Consider the following 23,958-nt stretch of genomic DNA (forward strand, 5'->3'; position numbering starts at 1 on the left):
AAAAAAAAAAAATTTAAACGCATCCCGTCGCGACGAGCTCGCGTGTAGAAGCGAACGAATACGTGAGTAGCGCCCGCATATGAAAACGATGTTCAAACCACACATGTGAGGTATCTCCTCGATCGGTAGAGTGAGAGAAATAATTCTAGCCCCAGACCTCCTCTGTAACTCAAAACATGCAACCTGTAGAATTTTTTTAAACGTCGCCTATGGAGATTTTTAAGGGTAAAAGTTTGTCGCCATTCCACGAGCGGGCGCAATTTTGAAGCGTGACATGTTGAGTATCAATTTACTCGGCGTAACATTATCTTTCATAATATAAAAAGAAATTGGGCTAACTTTACTGTTGTCTTATTTTTTTTTTTTTATTCAAAAAATGTTATTTTTCCCCAAAAAAGTGTGATTGTAAGACCACATGGCAAATAAGGTGTGACAGAAAGTATTGCAACGACTGCCATTTTATTCTCTAGGGTGTTAGAAAAAAATATATATATAATGTTTGGGGGGGGTCTAAGTAATTTTCTAGCAAAAAAACTGTTTTTAACGTGTAAACACCAAATCTTAGAAAGAGGCTTGGTCCTTAAGTGGTTAAGGGCAGGAGACTGGCTAGGCCACTCCAGGACCTTAATGTGCTTCTTCTTGAGATACTCCTTTGTTGCCTTGGCCATGTGTTTTGGGTCATTGTCATGCTGGGATACCCATCCAAGACCCGTTTTCATTGCCCTGGCTGTGGGAGGAGGTTCTCGCCCAAGATTTGACTGTACATGGCCTCGTCCTTTGATGCGGTGAAGTTGTCCTGTCCCCTTAGCAGAAAAACACCCCCAAAAGCATAATGTTTCCACCTCCATGTATGATGGTGGGGATGGTGCTCTTAGGGTCATAGGCAGCATTCCTCCTCCCCCAAACACGGCAAGTTGAGTTGATGCCAAAGAGCTCGATTTTGGTCTCATCTGACCACAACACTTTCCCCCAGTTCTCCTCTGAATCATTCAGATGTTCATTATCTTCAGACCAGCCTGTACATGTGCTTTCTTGAGCAGGGGGACCTTACGGGTTCTGAGGATTTCAGTCCTTCTCGGCGTACCAATTGTTTTCTTGGTGACTATGGTCCCAGCTGTCTTAAGATCATTGACAAGATTCTCCTGTGTAGTTCTGGGCTTATTCCTCACCATTCTCATGATCAGTGAAACTCCACGAGGTGAGATCTTGCATTGAGCCCCAGACCGAGGGAGATTGACAGGTATTTTGTGTTTCTTCCACTTGTGAATAATCGCACCAACTGTTGTCACCCTCTCACCAAGCTGCTTGGCGATGGTCTTGTAGCCCATTCCAGCCTTGTGTAGGTCTACAGTCTTGTCTCTGACAACCTTGGACAGCTCTTTGGTCTTGGCCATGGTGGAGAGATTGGAATCTGATTGATTGCTTCTGTGGACAGGTGTCTTTTATACAGGTAACAAGCTGAGATTAGGAGCACTCCCTTTAAGAGAGTGCTCCTAATCTCAGCTCGTTGCCTGTATAGAAGACACCTGGGAGCCAGAAATCTTGCTGATTGATAGGGGATCAAATACTTATTTCACTCAGTAAAATGCAAATCAATCATAACTTTTTTTTTTTTTTCTGGATATTTTTGTTGTTATTCTGTCTCTCCCTGTTACAATAAACCGACCAGTAAAATTATAGACTGATCATTTCTTTGTCAGCGGCCAATCGTACAAAGTCAGCAGCCAATCAAATACTTTTTTCCCCTCGCTGTAGCTGCGATTCAGCACCGCACCTGGCCCCATACACAGCAGAAGGTCCACTTTAAAGCTCGTTCCTGAAGTCGTTGTCCGTATTCCACCATCGTAGAGTAACCAAATCTCTCATTTACATGGGCTTGATTTGTAATGGTGTAAGTAAGTGTGTGCAGGAACTCTGATAAGCTATAAAATGAGCCCCAATTAAAGAGACGATTGCTTCTCCTAATTTATGTCTGAACTCTGGGTGAACTCTTATAGCATTTCTTGCTGCTGCTTACTCTTCTCACCATTGTAGGCGGATGTGAGAATTTAATATCTCTCTGTTGTTTCAATTATGAATAAGTCTCGGAGGTGAGCGGGGTAATCTCGCCGCGTGTTTATCAGCCCTTATTTCTGGTGCTCAGCAGTTTCCACCTCGAAAGTGTTTTTTTTTTTCGAGAGCAGTCATTGTGTGCAGATTTTCTTCACCTTTCTTCCAGAATTTAGTCTGAACTTGTTGATGTGGGATGAATTACTGGCAAGGGTTGAGGTTCATGGAGTTTCCTTCAAGTCCCTGATAATGTCATTAATAATGTTGGTTGAGGAGCCTCCTTCTTTTCTCAGGCTGTCTGACTCCAGGTGGCTGTGTTGTCCCGGGTTATACCTCGTTTTCTACATCTTTTACTAATTGAAACAGCTTTTATTGTATTTCATGGTTTCCTTCTGAACATTTTAGCCATCGGTTTATAGCGTTAATTTGATACAGGTTTGTTAAAAGGCCAATGGGCAACTCGCATGTAGACTTGGAAGAGCAGGCATATCTAAATCTGTGATGGTGGCCAAGTCTCCAAAGTATCTGATGGACCTACTCCACACACCACACTCAGAAGAAACGGGGGATCACAATCGGAATCGATGGGACCGGTGTGGAATAGAGTTGGGCGAAGCAAAATTTCGTCCCGAACATCGCCTGGTCGCCCGTTTAACAAACACCTGAAGTTGCAGGGAGCTCTTGGGATGTTCGCCCACCGTGTACCCCGCAATGCACTGCACGCCACACAGTGCATTCTAGGGCCCTGATTGGCTGAAGCAATGCACCTGACCGTCGGTCAGGTGCAAGGCTTTGCCCAATAAGGGCTCAAGAGCACTGTCTGAGCCCTGATTGATGACTTTGCCCCATCATGGCTCAGTGCCCATAGTCCCACCCCACAGTATAAAAGCATTCCCTGGGGCCCCCCCATACAATTTTTATTGCCGGTTTGTTGCATATAAGCCTTCAAAATGGGCACTTTTGATTTTTAAAGTTTGGGGGAGTGGTTAATATCCTGTTATGGGGATGGTAATAATATCCTGTTATGGGGGGGGGGGGGGTAATATCCTGGTATGGGGGTGTTTCTCTGCAGAAGAGACGGGAGCTCTTGTCAGGATAGAAGGAAAAATGGATGGGGCAAAATACCTTCAAATTCTCGAGGAAATGTGCTGCCCTCTGCCAGAAAGTTGTCAATGGGAAGGTCTATCTTCCAACATGACAATGACCACATAGTGGTGGGAGGAGAACACAGTGGTTGGAGAAGGGGGAAGGGAGCACACAGTGGTTGGAGGAGAAGGCAGGGAATGTCCTTGCATGGCCTAGTCAGAGCCCAGACTTAAACCCCATTGAAAATCTGTGGAATGACTTGAAGACTGTAATCCACAATGGTCATATCAAATGTAACTGAACTTGAGCCGTTCTGCAAAGAAGATCGGGCAAATATTGCAAAGTCTAGATGTGCAAAGTTAGTAGAGACAAATCCCAACAGACTAAAGGCTGGAATTAAAGTAAAAGGTGGTTCAACAAAATACTGACACGAGGGGGGTGATCCTTTTTCCAACTCTGTGATTTTTTTTTTTTTTTTCCTGACATGTTATATCTTTTACTTGGATGTTATACATTGTACTGAGTAGACACAGCTGGATAAAATGAAAATTGTCTTCATTTCAGGCTGCAAAGCAACAAAATTAGATTTTTTTTTAAAGGGGGAGATTCTTTTCTATACCCATTGTAATTGTAATTCCTTCTGATAATCGCATTGCACTTCCTGATATGTGTGGGAGTCAACAGGCTGATAGCTGTATATCTGCAGTGTGAGATCATCTAGGACATTGGATCTCAACCCTATCCTCGTACCCTAACAAGCCATGTTTGCAGGTTTTCCTTTATCTTGCACAGGTGCTTTAAATCAGTCAATGGTTTGGTATTTTGGACAGCTATTTTATCTAAGAGAAATTCCCAAAGCACTGCCTGTTGGGGTTACTTGAGGACAGGGTTGAGAACCACTGGTCTAGGGCGCCGCTAGTCCCCGGAGATTTGGAGTGAGGTTTGGTGACTACTGTGCTGCTCACTGTTCTCCTTGCTGGAGAGTGGAGAGGAAACCGTACCTGAGGACCTGCAGTGCAGGGGTCTCCTTGCTTCTGCTTCATTCATGGTGGGGTTTTATGGTTATTCCACCTCACCGGTCATTGAGTGGGCAACTCTGTCATGAGGAAGCATAATCCTTCCTCTACCAAGACACCTTCCACACGGAGGCACAATGTAGAACAAGGGATGGTGAGTCAGTAAAGGGGGTGATCATCTGCATGGAGGCCGCAGATAATACTGGCTAGTAGTCATTTGCCCTCTGCTTGCCTTTTTGGGGTCATCTTCCAGACTTCAGTTCCTCTCTAAAGCCCAGGTGTCTCCTTATGATTTATTACTGTGATGCAGCCAGGCTACCTAACCAGTAAAAATTCTAACCAGTAATATATTCTATTCCACTATTTTCTCTTCAATTTTTTTTCCCTATCCTAGTCCTTTATTTTCTATTCTATTTTATTCTATCCTTGTTTTCACATTTTAATTTTAATTTCGGACAAATTTCGTTTTGTTGTTTTGGATTCGTTTTAAACTCGTTACTATTGCAATTCGGAATGTTCGGATGCGGTGGAACCTCGGATTGCGAGTAACGCGGTTTTACGAGCGTTTCGCAATACGAGCTATTTTTTTTTTTTAAATCCTGACTCGCTATGCGAGCGTTGTCTCACAAGACGAGCAGGATTCAAGCCGCTGGGGTGTGCAGTACCGCATTTGGCCAGAGGTGTGGGGGCGCCAGTGATGCTTGGAGACACTAGGAGACGCTAGGAGCCGCTTGGAGACACTTGGAAACAGTACGTCTGCGAGTGGTCTCCGAGCGTTTCCGAGTGTCTCCAGCGCCCCCCCCACCTCTGGCCACATGCGGTACTGCATAGACGAGCAGTGGCTGTGGAACGGATTATCTGAGTTTCCATTATTTCCTATGGGGAAACTTGCTTTGAAATACGAGTACTTTTGGATTACAAGCATTCTTCTGGAACGAATTATGCTCTTAAAGCGGGATTCCGGCCTAAAAAAAAAAAAAATTAAAAGTCAGCGGCTACAAACACTGTAGCTGCTGACTTTAAATAAGTACTTACCTGTCCTGGGTGCCCGCGATGTCGGCCGCCCGAGGCCGACCCGACCCTCGGCTCTCGGGTCCCGACACCGCCATCCTAGGTAAGGGCAACAGGCAGTGGAGCCTTGCGGCTTCACTGCCAGTTTCCTACTGCGCACGCGCAAGCGCTCTGTGAATGGCCCCGTGGTGTTCTGGGAACACACACAGTTCCCAGAAGACAACGGGGCCGCTCACCGAGGAGCAGAAGATGCAGTGGAATAGGAAGAGGCAGATTAGGAAGACTGCCTAGCAACAAGGTTTTAGGTAAGTTTAAAAAAAAATTTTTTCAAATTTTTTTTTTTTCAGAGTGGCCCTCCATTTTAATCCAAGGTATTACTGTACATCCGAATTTCCAAATGATGAAAAAATTGGTCGAAACGAACCGCACGTCTAGTCCTGTTGTATTTAGTCTGGGAGAATGTAAGTATTGCTGTGTTTGTATATTTTTTGGTGTCCTGGCCTTAAAAAAAAATTTAATCCAGAGGCCCTAGACCAGGGGTCTCAAACTGGCGACCCTCCAGCTGTTTTGAAACTACAAGTCCCATCATGCCTCTGCCTGTGGCAGTCATGCTTGTAACTGTCAGCCTTGCAATGCCTCATGGGACTTGTAGTTTCGCAACAGCTGGAGGGCTTCCAGTTTGAGACCCCCTGCCCTAGATGGGTGTATGAGTGATTGCATCAGACGAATCGCGCAAGTGTTTTCCTTGATCCCTCCCGTTAAAGATCGAGATCTCCATCTACGAAGACCGATGCAGTAGCGGCAGCAGCAGCAGCGGTAGCTCCAGCAGCCCCAGCAGCGCCGGCGGCGGTGGAGTAGCCAGTCGTGCCCGATGACTGGCAGAGAGTCCCTGCGGGGACCTGTACTGCCGAGACGATGGCCTTTCTGAAATACGAAAGCTCCGATATCAGAGCACAAGGTTCTAACACTAGATAGGAACTCCTTATAGATAGACAATGGAGTATTACAATGTTTCCACTGACTTCCTTGACAAGAAACTGAGTCAAGCATAACAAACAACGCACCTTTTTTTTAATGAAGGCTTCCATACCTTCCATACCACCGTTCCACCCGCCATGGAATGTGCAATCAAACAGGTTTGTATTCTATCTATTTTTCAGATAAAGCAATTATAGCTGCTACATAGGAAATGGCGCATCATCTCCAAAGTCAGAACAAATGTTACTTTGTAGCCGTAACTGGGATACATATCGATCTTCTTCATCATCATCATCAGGAAACCGTTTTATGGTGGAAAATTATAGCGGCACATATTCTCACCATTTAGTATATATCACTGCTATTAAAAACAATTTTGACACTTGCATGTTTCCACAATGGAATCTGTAATCACAGACTAATTACTGGATGTTTCCTTTATTTAAAAAAAAAAAAAAATGCACCCTATTAGGAATGCTTCCATTGACGGAGATTTCTGAACAACAACAGTTGGGGAAAACTCTCCTTCAAAAACTGATCAAGTTCAACTTCCCGACCCGGAAACCTCATCTTATTCTGTTGCCTTAATTTGAATAAATGTATAGACAATTGTAAATATCTCATTCAAAGACAATGACTTCAACGTTTTTACCTTTGCTTTGGACTTTTGGTGTGATAATGAAGATTAATGAGGTATTTTCCATTGTGCTGAGAATTGTTTATGGATGATAATGTACTTTTTTTTGCTGCATTCTCCTTCCCCGTGACTTGTACATTTGTATCTCTGATAGTTTTAATGGTTTGTTCTCTGGTTACCTTTGAAGGCTTCAAGCTGAACTACGGGTAAAGTAAAAGCCCTCCATTGCCAACGGGGCTGTGCCCCTCCACTGCATTGGGTCTAGAGTTGCAACCTCATCCCTTTAAACCAGAACACCTTTGAATTACACGGGTTCTGAGGCTAATTAAATGCAGATAAGGCACCAAGTGAGTTTAATTACCATCTTAATCAGCCACTGTGTAATTCATGTGTGTTCGGGTTTAAAGGGATGAGGTGGCAACCATAATTGGGTCCACTGCTCATTAGGGGGACCGGGCAAAGCAGGTTTGCTTTGTGGGTGCAGCCCCAACTGCAAGGGGTTGGGTGTTAATGGCGGAAACCTATCTAGTAATAGTCGGTCACATTCAACTGGACCTGTTCTGTAATGTTGAAGATGTTTTGTGGCTTCTCCTAACCACTTCTTTAGTACTAATCGGTGTCAGGAATACACTGTACCCAAGAAATTATAGCACTAACACCTTGATACCATGGAAAGGCAGATGATGTTGTCCCAGGACCGGATAGGAAGGGTGAAACTTGTGGAACCAGCCTTTTATAGTTAGGTAATTCCATCCTTGGAGGTCAGGATGGTTTCCAAACTTTCTAAGCAAAGGCCCAGTTTATTGTTCTTCAGGTGGTCCGGACTCAGTGGAAGCAAGCAAGGCCCCGTCATTTGTTGGGTCAACCTTGCTGTCTGTGTGTGCTAATGTCCTAACTGATGGAAATTAAGAAGATGGATTTTTAGCCATGATTTGAGGTGTGCAGTCATTTTATTAATTTTTAGTATCTCTGGCTTGAACTGGGCCTGCACCTTTGGCTGGGCAGTAAGTGGGGGGTCGACCTTGAGCGGTACATTCATCAAGGTCCTTAGAAGGTTTTCTTTTCTCCCTAAGAGGTATGAAAGCCACTAAGCCTTACGCCTGTAGAATTTGCCCTCCTATGTTTGGCTGTTTATTTGTTGAGAGGTTGCGTCCTCTCCCCAATGAACAAGTCTTTGCATTGCTCACTACATTGCACTGCATATACCAAGGTACTTTACTTGTGTGCGTACCTTCAGCCATGTAAATGGAAGGGCTACACCCTGTAACGCTTTCCTTAGGGATGGGATTTAAAACTAGGACAGGTGGGTTCCACCATTTTCACACCTCCCAACCTTGGACAATAACATGTGTCTTTCCATGTTGACCAGATGAAGGTGTCAAGGCTATCTGTGGGGTTGTATATGCTGGGGTGTTTTCCTCACGTGGTGGAAGTGAAGATGTGGCTTGGACGATCTACAAGGTGTCTTCAACATTGCTGAACAAGACCAGGTAAATGTGACCAACTACTACGCCTTCTACCATGACCTGGATGAAAGAGAACCTTCACAGATTTATAGACCTGAAGATGAGACACTTGCCCTTGCACAAGTCAGGTTAAAAAAAAATTGCACTGGAGTATGGCAGAGCTTGGCACGAAGACCAAAGGCAGTGACCTGATGGGCCACTTTTAGAGAAGATTAACAGCTAACCTGTAAAAGAAGAAGCTAAATATTTACCTCTTGGGTGGGTAGTTAGTAAAATCCCCACTCTCTTCCACAGCTCTAGGTACTGCTGTCCGACCCTTACTGGTGTATCCAATTGTAGCAGGGCCTGAATCACTTCCAGAGAGTAAAGATTTAAAGCAGGGGTCCCCAAACTTTCTATACAAAGAGCCATTTTACTGTCCTTCGGGGTTTGGTGGGGCCAGACTGTGGCCAGTGGGAGTAGAAAATGCTTTAAATTTGGTGATCAGTGGGAGTAAAAAAATAATAAAGTGCCTGTGGTCAGTAGAAGGAGGAATGGTGCCTCATCAGTGGTATTCGTGGAAGAAATAGTGCCCCATCATTGGTGCCTGTGGAATGAATTGTGTCCTATTGTTTGTGTCAGTGGGATGAATAGTGCCTCATTGTTAGTGTCAGTGAGGAGGAATAGTGCCCCATTGTAGGTATCAGTGGGAGGAATAGTGTCCCATTCATTGGTGTTGGAGGAATAGTGCCCCATAATTGGTGTCAGTGCGAGGAATAGTGCCCCATAATTGGTGTCAGTGCGAGGAATAGTGCCCCATAATTGGTGTCAGTGCGAGGAATAGTGCCCCATCATTGGTGCCAGTGGGAGGAATAGTGTCCCATTCATTGGTGTTGGAGGAATAGTGCCCCATAATTGGTGTCAGTGGGAGGAATAGTGCCCCATCATTGGTGCCAGTGGGAGGAACAGTGCCACTTCATTGGTGTCAGTGGGAAGAATAGTGCCCCATCATTGTCAGTGGGTGGAAGAGTGCCCCATCATTGGTGTCAGTGGGAGGAATAGTGCCCCATCATTGGTGTCAGTGGGTGGAATAGTGCCCCATCATTGGTGTCAGTGGGTGGAATAGTGCCCTAACCTCTGGATAATGGCGAGAAAGGACTGCAGTTTGGAAGCCACTTATTTACCACTGCCTGCTGAAGAAGAAAGTATCCAGCTTCTACTTTTTTAATTTGGTGGGCAGTGGGGGTAAAAAAAAGCAAATAAATCAAAAAAGCACCTGTGGTCAGTAGAAGAAGGAATGGTGCCCCATCATTGGTACTAGTGGCAAAAATAGTGCCCCATTATTGGTATCAGTGGGAGGAATAGTGCCCCATTCATTGGTGTTAGTTGGAGGAATAGTGCCCCATTGTTGGTGCCAGTGGAAGAGATAGTGCCATGTCGGTATCAGTGGGAGGAATAATGCCCCATCATTGGTGTCAGTGGGAGGAATAGGGTTGTCATTGGTATCAGTGGCAAGGATAGTGCCCCATTTTATTGTCTGTGGGAGAGATCTTGAACCGTCATTGGTGTCAGAGGAATAGTGCCCCATTATTGGTGTCAGTGGAGGGAATAGTTCCCCATTGTTGGTGTCAGTGAAATGAATAGTGCCCCATCATTGGTGTCAGTGAGAGGAATAGTGCCCTGTCCTTGGTGTCAGCAGGAGGAATGGTGCCCCATCATTGGTATCAGTGGGAGGAATAGTGCCCCATCAGTGGGAGGGATAGTGCCCCATTATTGGTATCAGTGGGAGGGATAGTGCCCCATTATTGGTATCAGTGGGAGGGATAGTGCCCCATTATTGGTGTCAGTGGGAGGAATAGTGCCCCAAGGGCCGGATAAAGGTGAACAAAGGACTGCAGTTTGGAGGCCACTTATTTAACATTGCCCACTGAAGAAGAAAGTATTCAGCTTCTACTTTTTAATCATTAAGAGCCCTTGCACACTGGGGCGGGGAGCGGCGTCGGCGGTAAGACGCCGCTATTATTAGCGGCGTTTTACCGTCGGTATGCGACCGCTAGCGGGGCGGTTTTACCCCCCGCTAGCGGCCGAGAAAGGGTTAAATACCACCGCAAAGCGCCTCTACAGAGGCGCTTTGCCGGCGGTATAGCCGCGCCGTCCCATTGATTTCAATGGGCAGGAGCGGTAAGGGAGCGGTATACACACCGCTCCGAAGATGCTGCTGGCAGGACTTTTTTTACCGTCCTGCCAGCGCATCGCTCCAGTGTGGAAGCCCTCGGGGCTTGCACACTGGATACACAGCAGCGGCACTTTCGGGGCGGTTTGCAGGCGCTATTATTAGCGCAATAGCGCCTGCAAACCGCCCCAGTGTGAAAGGGCTCTTAAAAAAAAAAATAGCAACAGGGTAATATAAACAAAGCGGGTCCAGAGGATCACTGAGTCTTCTTCCTCTCTGAACAAATAAAATCTGTGTGGTCACTTTGCAGCAATGTGAAGGTTTAATGCGTAACTAAAACTACAATGTAATATATTGCAGCTTATTAATTATTGGATGTGGCGGTTGCATTCTTTTTTTTTCAGGTATTTCCTTTTATTTTCACCTGGTGATCAGTCAGTAACACGACTTCTGTCTTAGGGGGGCTACATTCATTCCTCCACTGCATCTATGGAGGAGCAACCTGGTCACCTTTGGACAGCAGCATTGTCAATCAATGGAGAGGGTGGTGTTGAATGTACTACTAGTTTTAGATGTACCTGAAGTGTTACTAAACCCACAACAGTAAAATCGGTCTGTATAGGCCAGGGGTCTCAAACTGGCGGCCCTCCAGCTGTTGCAAAACTACAAGTCCCATCATTGTATATTGAGATAATAACTAATGCGCAAAAACCAAAATAGGACAAAATAGACAAGGAGCCCCCAACATAAATGGTATACTCACATAACCTTACTAAACATATAATAGAAAATATGTAGCGCTACCTCGGTCCCAACATGAAACGATATTAGTTAATACGTCCAATGCAGGCTCCTGGGGGGAGCAGATATAGTGAATGCAGGCTCCTGGGGGGAGCAGATATAGTGAATGCAGGCTCCTGGGGGGAGCAGATATAGTGAATGCAGGCTCCTGAAGAGACCAGATATAGTGAATGCAGGCTCCTGGGGAGACCAGATATAGTGAATGCAGGCTCCTGAAGAGACCAGATATAGTGAATGCAGGGTCCTGGGGAGAGCAGATATAGTGAATGCAGGCTCCTGGGGAGTCCAGATATAGTGAATGCAGGGTCCTGGGGAGACCAGATATAGTGAATGCAGGGTCCTGGGGAGAGCAGATATAGTGAATGCAGGGTCCTGGGGAGAGCAGATATAGTGAATGCATGGTTCTGGGGAGAGCAGATATAGTGAATGCAGGCTCCTGGGGAGTCCAGATATAGTGAATGCAGGGTCCTGGGGAGACCAGATATAGTGAATGCAGGGTCCTGGGGAGAGCAGATATAGTGAATGCATGGTTCTGGGGAGAGCAGATATAGTGAATGCAGAGTCCTGGGGAGACCAGATATAGTGAATGCAGGCTCCTGGGGAGACCAGATATAGTGAATGCAGGCTCCTGGGAGACTAGATATAGTGAATGCAGAGTCCTGGTGAGACCAGATATAGTGAATGCAGGGTCCTGGGGAGAGCAGATATAGTGAATGCAGAGTCCTGGGGAGACCAGATGTAGTGAATGCAAAGTCCTGGGGAGAGCAGATATAGTGAATGCAGAGTCCTGGGGAGACCAGATATAGTGAATGCAGAGTCCTGGGGAGACCAGATATAGTGAATGCAGGCTTCTGGGGGGACCAGATATAGTGAATGCAGGCTCCTGGGGAGACCAGATATAGTGAATGCAGGCTCCTGGGGGACTAGATATAGTGAATGCAGGGTCCTGGGGAGACCAGATATAGTGAATGCAGGGTCCTGGGGAGACCAGATATAGTGAATGCAGAGTCCTGGGTTTAGTAACACTTTACGTGACAAAGAATATAAAGCCCAACTCTAGCTAGCAATTGTTAAGTAGTTACAGTAATATTTTTTTTTTCCTATTTGGGATAAAGGTTTTACATACATGAATAAAGGCTGACCATTGAAAGCTCCCCTGTCAGTGGTAAATGGTTTGTCCCAGTCCTCTGAATCTTTTCCTGGGTAGCTTGGCTCGGTAAAGGAAATTAAAATGCAACAGACTTACTGGCAGGATCACCAGGTAATAAACTATGGTACAGGGCTGAGTCGGAAAAGCAAAGACTGCTGTGTTAATGTCAATGAACGGCCATTAGGGGCACCCGGGCGCCGCACCCTCTCTCTGTGCCGCCCCCTATATGACTAATGGATAGATACATGCATAGCATAAATCTATCCACGGCCGCCGCTGCCACCCCCTATTCAGAACTCAGAATGGCCACCCCCTGCTCAGAATTCCAGCGGTGGGGGTGTTTTTTGAAGCACCTGATTAGGCTCTAATGGGCTTCAAAATATGTGGGCTTGTGGCGCAGAGCATTGCACCATGAGCCCCACCCAGGTGTTTCAACAGCGAATATTATTCGCTGTCGTAACACTGATCCTCAATCCAGCCAATCAGAAGCAGGTGTGACCCGTTTTCTGATTGGCTGAAGAGAGAAGACTCCGATTGGCCGCCGAGAAGGAGGGAGGAAGTGGAAGCCAGAATCGTCACCCGTGGAGAGCAGGAGAACGGGAGAGCCGCCGCCGAGAGCCCGGGAGAAGCGCTGCATAGATGGGATAAGTGCACCATACCCGATGGACGGGGGGGGGCAGGGATGGTACTGTTTGCCACCCCCCCCAAAAAAAATGACCACCTGCCGCCATTGGTTAATGTATTGACAGACTGTATCGTATACAGTAAAGCTAAACTCCAGGCAGATACAAAAGACACAAAAAAAATGCAGCTCTGTAATCATCAGCACATCATTAAATGTACAATATATAAATATACAAGCCATGTAAGTCTCTGAATGCGAACCTAGCTTCAGCCTGTCACAGTCCCTGTACAGCAGGGCTGGAGTGTGAGAGGTAGAAGCAGCACAAGAGGCCGATCAGGTCATGTGCATGCTGGTAGGAGGCGAGAACAGAGAGATGAGCTCATAACTGCTACTTCTCCTTTCACTGTCCAATCACCTTAGTTGGGGGCTTATTCCGGGATGACCTGGGCTGAGCGAAAGATGGTTCAATGATGCTGGCGATCAGACTGAGGACATCTTGTGACCGAAAAAGGAATAACTACAGGGTAAATCTCTGGACTCGGTCATGTGCATGCTGGTAAGAGGAGAGAGCAGAGAGAGATGAGCTCATAACTGCTACTTCTCCTTTCACTGTCCAATCACCTTAGTTGGGGGCTTTTTCCGGGATGACCTGGGCTGAGCGAAAGACGGTTCAATGATGCTGGCAATCAGACTGAGGACATCTTGTGACCGAAAAAAGGACTGCAGGGTAAATCTCTGGACTCAGTCAGTGGTAGTGATTTGCGAAAGACAAATCGGCTGTTCACTGCGCGAGGGCATTTCTGATCATCCAATCACACGCAAGCAAAGATGCATTTTTTTTTCTTCCCATGTTGTTATTGGGTATTCTTTGCAATGTGAATGTTCACCACATTAAGCTCTGGAGAAAAATCCTTTGCAAAGTGAACAGCCTGTTTGCCTTCAGTAAATTAACTCTAATATCTCAACAAAGGGACTATTTTATTTTATCCGGTTATTTTTTTTTTTTTGGCTGGAGTTCTGCTTTAATGCTGCTACAGTTACGATCTTTCCTGTAATAATAATTGCGATGCCAAAATGATCCTCCTAAACGTTAAAGCCGATCTGTTTCCAACTCAGTAAATGTAAATTCTGTTGTGTTTTTGTTGTGAAGTATATTTATTATCGGAGAATTCCAAGTATTCAGTGCAGATTCCTCTGCTGACCTCCAAAGCAGGGTGGGGGTAGGGGAGATGCCTGGGGGCCAATGTGGGTCAAAGCTCCAGTTAGATAACAGTCAAGCCACAGACACGCTCCTATTTTTTTTTATTACAGTGGCTGTTAGTGGGCGGAGCATGGTTTACCATAATCCCGCCCCCCCCCTCAGACCAGTGTCGGCAATGCCACCCTGGGGTTCGGCGACTTGGACAAGAAGCAGTTTGTGAATAGAAATTGTAAAAGTAATTTTATTATAAAGAAGGTCCAGCTGTATTATTTGTCAATTGGAGATGGCTACAGTAGCATGGGGAAGAGTTAAGCTTGAATCGAAGAAAAAAGGCTGGATGGCCGCACTCTGTTGACACCTTTTATTGGAGACGGTTTAAAAATTCTTCTGGTACAAAGAAATCAGAGGCACAGGATCAATGAAAAGCTAAGCTAAAAGCTAAGGAGGAGTCAAACTTGTTGGCTTTGAATCTCCATCTGTGGCCCCGTTGCAGAGATTTTTCTTCACTTCCTGATCCCCAAAACAGGAAATAGAGGGTCAGGAACGCACTTACAGCAATAAAAACGTTGTCACAAGTTCATCCGGTTCCTCATGTTTGTGTCTGTGTCCCTGTTAGAGAGATATCCACTCATATAGTTACATAGGAGGTGAGGTCGAAAAAAGACACAAGTCCATCAAGTCCAACCAATGTGTGTGATTATATGTCCGTATTACATTGTATATCCCCGTATGTTGCGGTTGTCCAGGTGCTTATCTAATAGTTTCTTGAAACTATCGATGCTACCCCCGCTGAGACCACCGCCTGTGGAAAGGAATTGCATATCTTTGCCGCTCTTGCAGTAAAGAACCCTCTACGTAGTTTAAGGTTAAACCTCTTTTCTTCTGTTCTGACAATAAAACCCGACCAGGAGCTTTCTAAACCTTCTCTACAAAGTCCAAAGTGAAAAGAGTTTTTGGTTGGAGTTTGGCTTTCTTAAAGTAGAGTTATGGCCTTCTGTTCATCAAAAAAAATGTGTTACAGTACTTACTTGGGTGTGGTATCCGGGTTCGGAACCCATGGAACCTTTTGGGTTTGAATAAATATGGGTGCTGAACCTGGAGCTGCACCCAATTCAGTACTGGAGCTCAGCTAATTAGCCCAGCACTCATTGGCACTGACAGTTGGGTGTCACTCCAGGTTCGGAACTCATGTTCAGTCAACCCTTGAAAGCAACTGTCAGTGCAAGGCCAATGAGCGGTGGGCAGAGAATTTCCCTCCTGCAGCTAAAAGTACACAAGGGGACACGAGTGCTCATGACATCATTGTGGTTAATGTCATTGACCTATTATAGCCACGTGGTCATGTTTAGTCAATGATATGGCCATATTAGGTCAATAATATGGTCACATGATTTTATTGGGTTAATGTCCATAACCTAATATGGCTATGTGGCCATATTAGGTCAATGATGTCTCAAGCATCCCCACCCCTTGTGTACATGCAGCAGCGGGTGGAAAATCCTCCATCCCCTGCTCATTGGCCTGTCATTGACAGATGTTTTCGGAGTTTGACTGAACATGGGTTCTGAACATGGAGCTACACCCAGCTGTCAGTGCTGGGCCAATGAGCTGAGCTTCAGTACTTCATATGGTGCGGCATCAAGTTTGGAACCTATGTTTAATCAAACCCAGAAGGCCGCTGTCAGTGGCAGACCAATGAGCTGTGGGTGGGGGGTTTTCTGCTGCACATCCACAAGGTATGTGGATGCTCATGACTTCATTGACTTAATGTGGTCACATTGGGTTAATGTCATTGACTTATTATGGCCATGTGGCCATATTAGGTCATTGATGTCATGAGCATGTCCATGCCTTGTGTACATGCAGCTGCAGGTGGAAAATCCCCCACCCACGGCTCATTGGCCTGCCACTGATAGTTGCACTCTGAGTGTCATTGAACACGTTTCCAAACCTGGAGCTACACCTCGATGTCAGTGCCAGTGAGTGTTGGGCCAGTGAACTGAGCTACAGTACTTAACATGGTGTAGCATCAAGTTCGGAACCCATGTTTAGTAAAACTCAGAAAGCAACTGTCAGTGGCGGGCCATTGAGCTGTGGGTGGGGGATATTCTGCTGCACATACACAAGTGGGCGGGGATACTCGTGACTTCATTGACCTAATATTGTCACATGGGTTATTTCCTTGGCCCATTATGGCCATGTTAAGTCAATGGTGTGGACATATTAGATCAATAATATGGTCATATTGAGTTAATGTCTTTGACCTAATATGGTCATGTGGCCATATTGGGTCAATGATATCATGAGCAACCTTGACACTTGCATATGTACAGCGGCGGGGAAAAAATCCCACCCCCCACCCACAACTCATTAACCTGCCACTGACAGTTGCCTTCTGGGTTTGACTAAACATGGTTTCTGAATCTGGGGGCTACACTCAGCTATCAATGCTGGGCCAATATTACCTAATTGGGTGGGGCTCCAAGTTTCTGAACCTGGAGCTACACCCAGATGTCAGTGCCAGTGAGTGCTGGCCCAATGAGCTGAGCTACAGTACTTAATATGGTGTGGCTCTAAGTTCGGAAACCCATGTTTAGTCATACCCAGAAGGCTGCTGTCAGTGGCGGGCCAATGACCTGTGGGTGGGGGATTTTTCCACCGGCCGCTGCACAAACACAAAGGGGAGGGGTTGCAAATGTCAGCATTGACCTAATATGGTCACGTGGCCATATTAGGTCAACGCCATAGACTTATTAAGGCCAAGTGGCAATGATGTCAGGAGCTGTGGGGCAAGGAATGTCTCGGCCAAAGATGATTGGCTCAGAAATAACAGCTTCCTTCTAAAGTTTGGACTGAACCCAAACTCATCATTAAATTGCACAATTCTCCCCACAAATATCCGTTTATCCTGCCAGTAAATTCCACATCATGTAGCTTCCTCCAAATAGGTGTCTCATGTAGGCTGTTGGGCTCCTCGCCCCACAGTGGGAGGAGAAGATGTTGCAGGGGGCTTGGCAGTTGATTCATAAGCCTTCAGCTTGTCAATTAGCACCTGGCCACACCTTGTCCCGCCCACTGCTTTCTGGATGGACAGCACTAAAACCCTCCCACTGTGAGCTGCAGTGTCTGGGAGGGGGAACGTGTGAGACACAAATGGAGGAGGATTTGCCTCAATCAGGGGAGGTAAAGGAAGTTTTTTTTGTACAATGTATGAGACTTGTGCATCACATAGTAACTGGATTGGGTTCTTGCTTGCACTGTCATACCCGTGCCTTCAGTTGCACTTTAACCTCTTCACGCTGATCGCCTCCCGGCCCTTTAAGAGTTCTAAAAAACTGGGAGGTGAGCATTCGGGTCATGTGACCGCTTTGATTGGATCAGCGGTCACCTGATCGAAAAACTCCCGATCGCACGTATGCATCAGGAGCTTTCCGGTACCCACCGGCTACTGTGCTGGAAGTGCGCTCACAACACGGCACGTTGTTTTAACAGGGCCACATATATGCGGTCGCTCGGCGTTAAGGCCCACCCGCCCGAGCAACCGCATATATGCGTGCGGCTGGCGCCAAGGGGTTAAGCTTTCTTGCAGTTTTGTGTCTGGCATCTGTAGGGGATAGGGGATCTCTTCTTAAGGCCCCATTCACACCTGAGCTTGAAGCTTGAAGCTCAAAAACGCTGGAGGAGAATAAAATATCAATGATTCTCTATGGAGACGGTTCACATCTCCAATCCAAGTCACCTGAAGCCAAACGCCTGAAGCTCAAACAAGTTCCGGAGCTTTTTTTGCCGCTCGAATCGGGCAGATTTTGTCATTTTTGGTGCGTTTGTATTCCCATAGAAATTAATGGAAACACGCCATTCGTGCGTTTCTGTGTGATTTTCTGCTCAGATGAAAAAAGTAAAAAAATAAAATAGTAATAATCTATAAATAAATAAATGTAGAATACACAAATAACTAAAAAGCATCATAAATAAAATAAATAATATGTAATAATACATAAATAATAATTAACCTCTAACCTTAAAAATATGAAATACATTATTATTATTATTCTTATTATTATTAATAATATAATAATAGCACCCAAGCTCGAACAAAAAAATTACTGATAATAATTTTTTGGGGGGTTAGGGTGTTTAGTTATTTATTATTATTTATTTTTTAGCAGGTAAGAGTTAAAGTTAAGGGTTAATTATTTATTTATTGTTACTTAGTATTAATGTATTGCATTTTTTATTTTTATTTTTTATTTATTTTACATTTATTTATTCATTTATTTTTATTTGTATAATAATAATAATAAATAAAATAATAATAAATAACCCTAACCACAACTCCTAATCCTAACCCTAACCTAATCGGAGTTCGAACCCCTTACCTTAACGATAATACATTATAATAAATGAATAATAATTAAAGAAGAAATAAAAGCTAATGGAAAAGCTAAAAAAAAAGCTCAACTACCTAGCAACAAATGATGCAACAGATAATAGTTTTCTCTATTGGCTAATAAAAAAAATTCCAAAGCCCAAAAACGCTGCATACAAACGCACAAAAACGCCAGAGAAAACCCAGGAAAAGCACTCAAAGACGCTACGCTCAGGTGTGAATGCAGCCTAATACTTAGCAAGGACTGAGTATTCCAGTGTACAGATATCATCTGGCAGCAGAACGACCACATTTACACTTGTTTTATTTTATATAATTTTTTTATTAAATCGTTTTATTTATTTTTTTATATGTAATTGTGTATTTAAAAAAAAAAAAAAAATTGTTTTTTATTTATTTTAGACTTTCCTGTGTATTTTTTTTTCATTTTTTCTGTTTTTAATTATTTACAAGTAGACTTTCCATACATAAGTAATGTTCCCAGCCTTAATTGCTATTTATCAATGTCTGTCTAGATGTAAGGGAACAGATCAATACAGATCTCTGCCCACTGCTGGCCTAAAGGAGAAGCTGAAAGGTGAGTATTGGATTTTCAAGCAATTAGTGTGCCCAACCCGAGGAATTTATTGCTGATCAGTCAGACATAAAATTCATCTCATGTTATGTCGGAATGGGGGATGGTTTGTAAAAAAAAAAATTAAATAAATAAATATAAAAACCTCATTAACAATCCATTTACTTAATTTGTGTTCTTCTCTGAGGTTTGAAAAATGCAGATTATGCTGAACCTGCTTTGGTTTTTTTATTTACAGTTATAAAAAAAAAAAAATTAGGAGGGTTAGAGGCGAGGTTCACAAGACGCCAAATGATAGACCTGTATATTTATGAATATAACGAGCAATACACGAGAAGATGAGATGTTTCAGGCGGTGTTTCTCAACTGGGCTCGGTGTGCCATCACCGGGTGTTGGGTGCCAGGCTGTGTCCAATATTTTTTTGTATGGCGTTAATTCAGGGTGGGTAGCAATTCAGATGGGAAGAAAAGTCCATTGCCTTCAAGATTTGCTCAGCCTTCCACCCTCTGCCATGCTGCTACACTTTGTGCTTCATGGGAAGGCAGGACTCTCTTGTGAAAGGAAGAAGGAACTGAGAACTCTGATGTGAAGGGGGAGCATTTTATGTGATGGGTGACCCCATTTTAGACTGGAGTGCCTTTTGATTTTTCATACTTTAAGGCTGGGTTCACACCTAATACGGATGTGGCTCACAGCAGGGGCTGTCCCTGTTCTCCATTTCAGGGATGAATCGGGCCCGAACTTTTCCCTGAATTCGGACCTGAAACAGAGCCAAAGACGCACAAGGTCCCTGTGTAATCAGGCGACCCGGAGATGTGGGAACCAGCTCCATTGAGAGCCGGTCAGATTCTCCTGTCATGGGAATTGGATGCGGTGAAATCCACATACAATTCGCATTAGTGTTTACCCAGCCTCAAGGGGTGCCATGATAGAGAGACAGTTGAGGAACACTGTTTTAAGCAACCATGCAATACATATGTACTAACTAGCTCCTGAAAGCACTTAATATTATATTTAAAAAAAATTACATATATACAGTATCTCAGAAAAGTAAGTAGACCCCTCACATTTTTGTAAATCTTTTCTTCTATCTTTTCATGTGACAACACTGAAGAAATGACACTTGTCTACAATGTAAAGTAGTGAGTGTACAGCTTGTATAACAGTGTAAATTTGCTGTCCCCTCAAAATAACTCAACACACAGCCATTAATGTCTAAACCGCTGGCAACAAAAGTGAGTACACCCCTAAGTGAAAATGTCCAAATTGGGCCCAATTAGCCATTTTCCCTCCCCCGGTGTCATGTGACTCGTTAGTGTTACAAGGTCTCAGGTGTGAAATTGGAGCAGGTGTGTTAAATTTGGTGTTATCGCTCTCACTCTCTCATACTGGTCACTGGAAGTTCAACATGGCACCTCATGGCAAAGAACTCTCCGAGGATCTGAAAAAAATAATTATTGCTCTAAATAAAGATGGCCGCCTAAGATATAAGAAGACCCTGAAACTGAGCCGCAGCATGTGTCACATGATAGCATAAATTATGCCGTTTATTCAACTGATATATGATTATTTTGTAAAGTTATCTTTAAAGCTGAACTTCAGACAAGAGGCGACGTGGAGACAACCAACAGGCTGAGTCCTAACTAAAGACCATGTTGCAACCTTGCAGACATGAGCCACTGAAGCCCAGGAGATGCCTACAGTCCTGGTAGAATGAACCATCCCCTAAAATGGTAGAACCTCTACTTTCAAGCCATAAGCTTGAGATAAAAACTAACAAACCCAATGGGAAATAGTAGAATTGTTATAAATAAATATACAAAATATATATATATGTTTATATATAAATTATAATTAGTAGACACATGACCCTTCTTTGGACCTTCGAGGAGGGCAAATAGAGAGTCTGTTTGCCTAACTGTGGCACTTCATTTCAGATACATCCTGATAGCACAAATCACATCCAAAGTGTGGAGAACCTTGTCCCCAGCAACCGAGGCCTAGGACACAAAGATAGCAATGCAATGTCTTGGTTGAGATAGAAAACCCAAATCACCTTGGGAAAAAAAAGACGGCTGAGGATGAAGTACCATAAATATCTCCTTGCAAGAAAGAGCCACCAATTCCGAGACCCCCCCATGCTGAAGTAATGGCAACCAGGAAAACAAACTTTCCATGTCAAGAGAACCAAGGGAATGTCTCAAATACGGGCGCACTCTTTCAATTTTGGAGTTTTCAGATAAGAGGAAATATAAAATATGTGTTATCTTAATGTGGTTGCAAAACTGAAAATACCCTTTAATAGTCCATGCTCCCCCAAATTGTGAGATTTTTTAAAATATTTTTCTAAACTGTAGTTTTGAAAACAAAACAAATATAAATATGTACAATGATACAATGAACACCTTTTGATGGTAAGGCCCTGGGCTGGAACATCCCCATAAGTACGCCCCGTTGCGTGACAAACCAGTCAGGGACCAACATTGCTGGAGCAGAGTGACTCCCCTAGCTGCCAGGGGAATAACTCCTCCATTGAGGTTGGGAGTAAAGCCAAGGGCAAGGAAAGACAGATTCTGGTTGTAGGGGACTCAATTCTTAGTAGAACATAGAGGGCAATCTGTCACAAAGACCTGAAGCGCCGGACTGTATGTTGTCTACCGGGCGCTCGGGTTCGGCACATCACGGATCTGGTGGACAGATTACTGGGAGGGGCTGGGGAAGACCTGGATGTCATGGTGCACATTGGCACCAATGTCAAAGTCAAAGGAAGATGGAGTGTCCTAAAAAACGATTTTAGGGACTTAGGAGCTAAATTGAGGAAAAGGACCTCCAAGGTAGTATTCTTAGAAATACTACCAGTACCTCGAGCCACACCAGAAAGACAGGGGGAGATTAAGGAAGTAAACAAGTGGCTGAGGAGCTTGTGTAGAAAGGAGGGGTTTAGATTCCTGGAGAACTGGTCCAGCTTCTCAGTCGGTTACCAGTTCTTTAGCAGGGCCAGGGACGGACTGCACCTAAATGGGCAAGGTGCAGATCGGCTGGGAGAGAAGATGGCCGACAAGTTAGAGGGGCTTTTAAACTAAGCGACGCGGGGGGGAGTGTCCAGAGGTAGAGATAGTCAGGGCGGAACAAATTCCAGAGGGTAGTATTGGGGGCATTAGTGGTAGGTTGACTAAAGCACCTAAACCCGAGGTAAGTACAGTAACAAGTCCTATTTGTAACCTCAGGACACCCAATAAGGAGATAGTTTAGTCCGGACTAAACTACGTGGCATGTTCACCAATGCCAGGAGTCTGGCAGACAAGATGGGAGAACTAGAACTACTGTTGTACGGGGAGGATTCGATTTTGTGGGAATTTCAGAGACTTGGTTCAACAGGCTCTCATGATTGGCTGGCAACCATTCAAGGGTATTCCCTATATCGCAGTGATAGGGAGGGTAAAAAGGGGGAGGGGTATGCCTGTATATAAAATATTATGTACAAGTGAATGTGAGAGATTACATCACTAATGGAGCAAGGGAGGAGGTGGAATCCTTATGGGTAGAGCTACAAAGGGAGGAACCTAAGGGGAAAGTAATATCGGGAGTATGCTACAGGCACCCTAACCAGAGGGAGAAGGGGGAGGCGGACCCCCTATCACAGTTTGGATAAGCGGCAAGGATGGGAAGTGTCATTATAATGGGGGATTTTAATTATCCAGACATAGACTGGGCGGAAGGAACTGCGCATTCATCTAAAGCTCGCCGTTTATTAAATGTCTTGCAGGACAATTTCATGGGTCAGATGGTAAAAACACCAACAAGAAACAAAGCGTTATTAGACCTACTGATTACCAACAATACAGACCTGATCACGGATGTTTAAATACGGGTTAATTTAGGAAACAGCGATCACAGGTCAATTGGCTTCAGTATAAATCACACAAATAGGAAACATAAGGGGAATACAAAGACACTGAATTTCAAAAGAGCCAACTTCCCTAAACTACAAACCTTGCTAGAAGATACTAAATGGGATAAAATCTTAGGAACAAAGAACACGGAGGGAAAAAGGGTATGCTTTAGGAACATATTAAATAAGGGTATTAGCCACCCCAATAGGAAATAAAAAAATGAGGAAAGCGCTAACAAAAGTCCTGGGTGGCTTAACTCCAACGTAAAAATGCATATAAAGGCAAAAGAGAAGGCCTTCAAAAAATACAAGGCTGAGGGTTCATCATCAGCATTCCAACTTTACAAAGAAAGCAATAACAAATGTAATAGGGCGTACACACGGTTGTACTTTGTTCGGACATTCCGACAACAAAATCCTAGGATTTTTTCCGACGGATGTTGGCTCAAACTTGTCTTGCATACACACGGTCACACAAAGTTGTCGGAAAATCCGATCGTTCTAAACGCGGTGACGTAAAACACGTACGTCGGGACTATAAACGGGGCAGTGGCCAATAGCTTTCATCTCTTTATTTATTCTGAGCATGCGTGGCACTTTGTCCGTCGGATTTGTGTACACACGATCGGAATTTCCGACAACGGATTTTGTTGTCGAAAAATTTTATCTCCTGCTCTCCAACTTTGTGTGTCGGAAAATCCGATGGAAAATGTCCGATGGAGCCCACACACGGTCGGAATTTCCGACAACACGCTCCATCGGAAAATCCGACCGTGTGTATGGGCCATAAGAGTGCAATCAGGCCGGCTAAGATAGAACACGAAAGGCACATAGCAGAGGAGAGCAAAAAAGATCCCAAGAAATTCTTTAAGTATATAAATAGTAAGAAAGGGAGGTCAGATCATATTGACCCCATTAAGAATGATGAA

General features: G+C 44.4%; 1 protein-coding gene across 2 annotated transcripts in view; it reads left to right on the forward strand.

The window, feature by feature from the left end:
• Window positions 1-10,188, forward strand: part of GOLGA7B (golgin A7 family member B) — a 64,193-nt gene extending 54,005 nt beyond the window's left edge. For both annotated transcript variants that reach the window (XM_073595538.1, XM_073595537.1), the window contains one exon: window positions 5,927-10,188. In XM_073595538.1, coding sequence (XP_073451639.1) covers window positions 5,927-6,037 — 111 coding nt within the window. In that variant the 3' untranslated portion in view covers window positions 6,038-10,188. The remainder of the gene's footprint in view (window positions 1-5,926) is intronic.
• Window positions 10,189-23,958: the final 13,770 nt, after the last annotated feature.

Source organism: Aquarana catesbeiana, linkage group LG08 (genome assembly GCF_042186555.1).
Source record: "Aquarana catesbeiana isolate 2022-GZ linkage group LG08, ASM4218655v1, whole genome shotgun sequence".
Classification (NCBI taxonomy): Eukaryota; Metazoa; Chordata; class Amphibia; order Anura; family Ranidae; genus Aquarana; species Aquarana catesbeiana.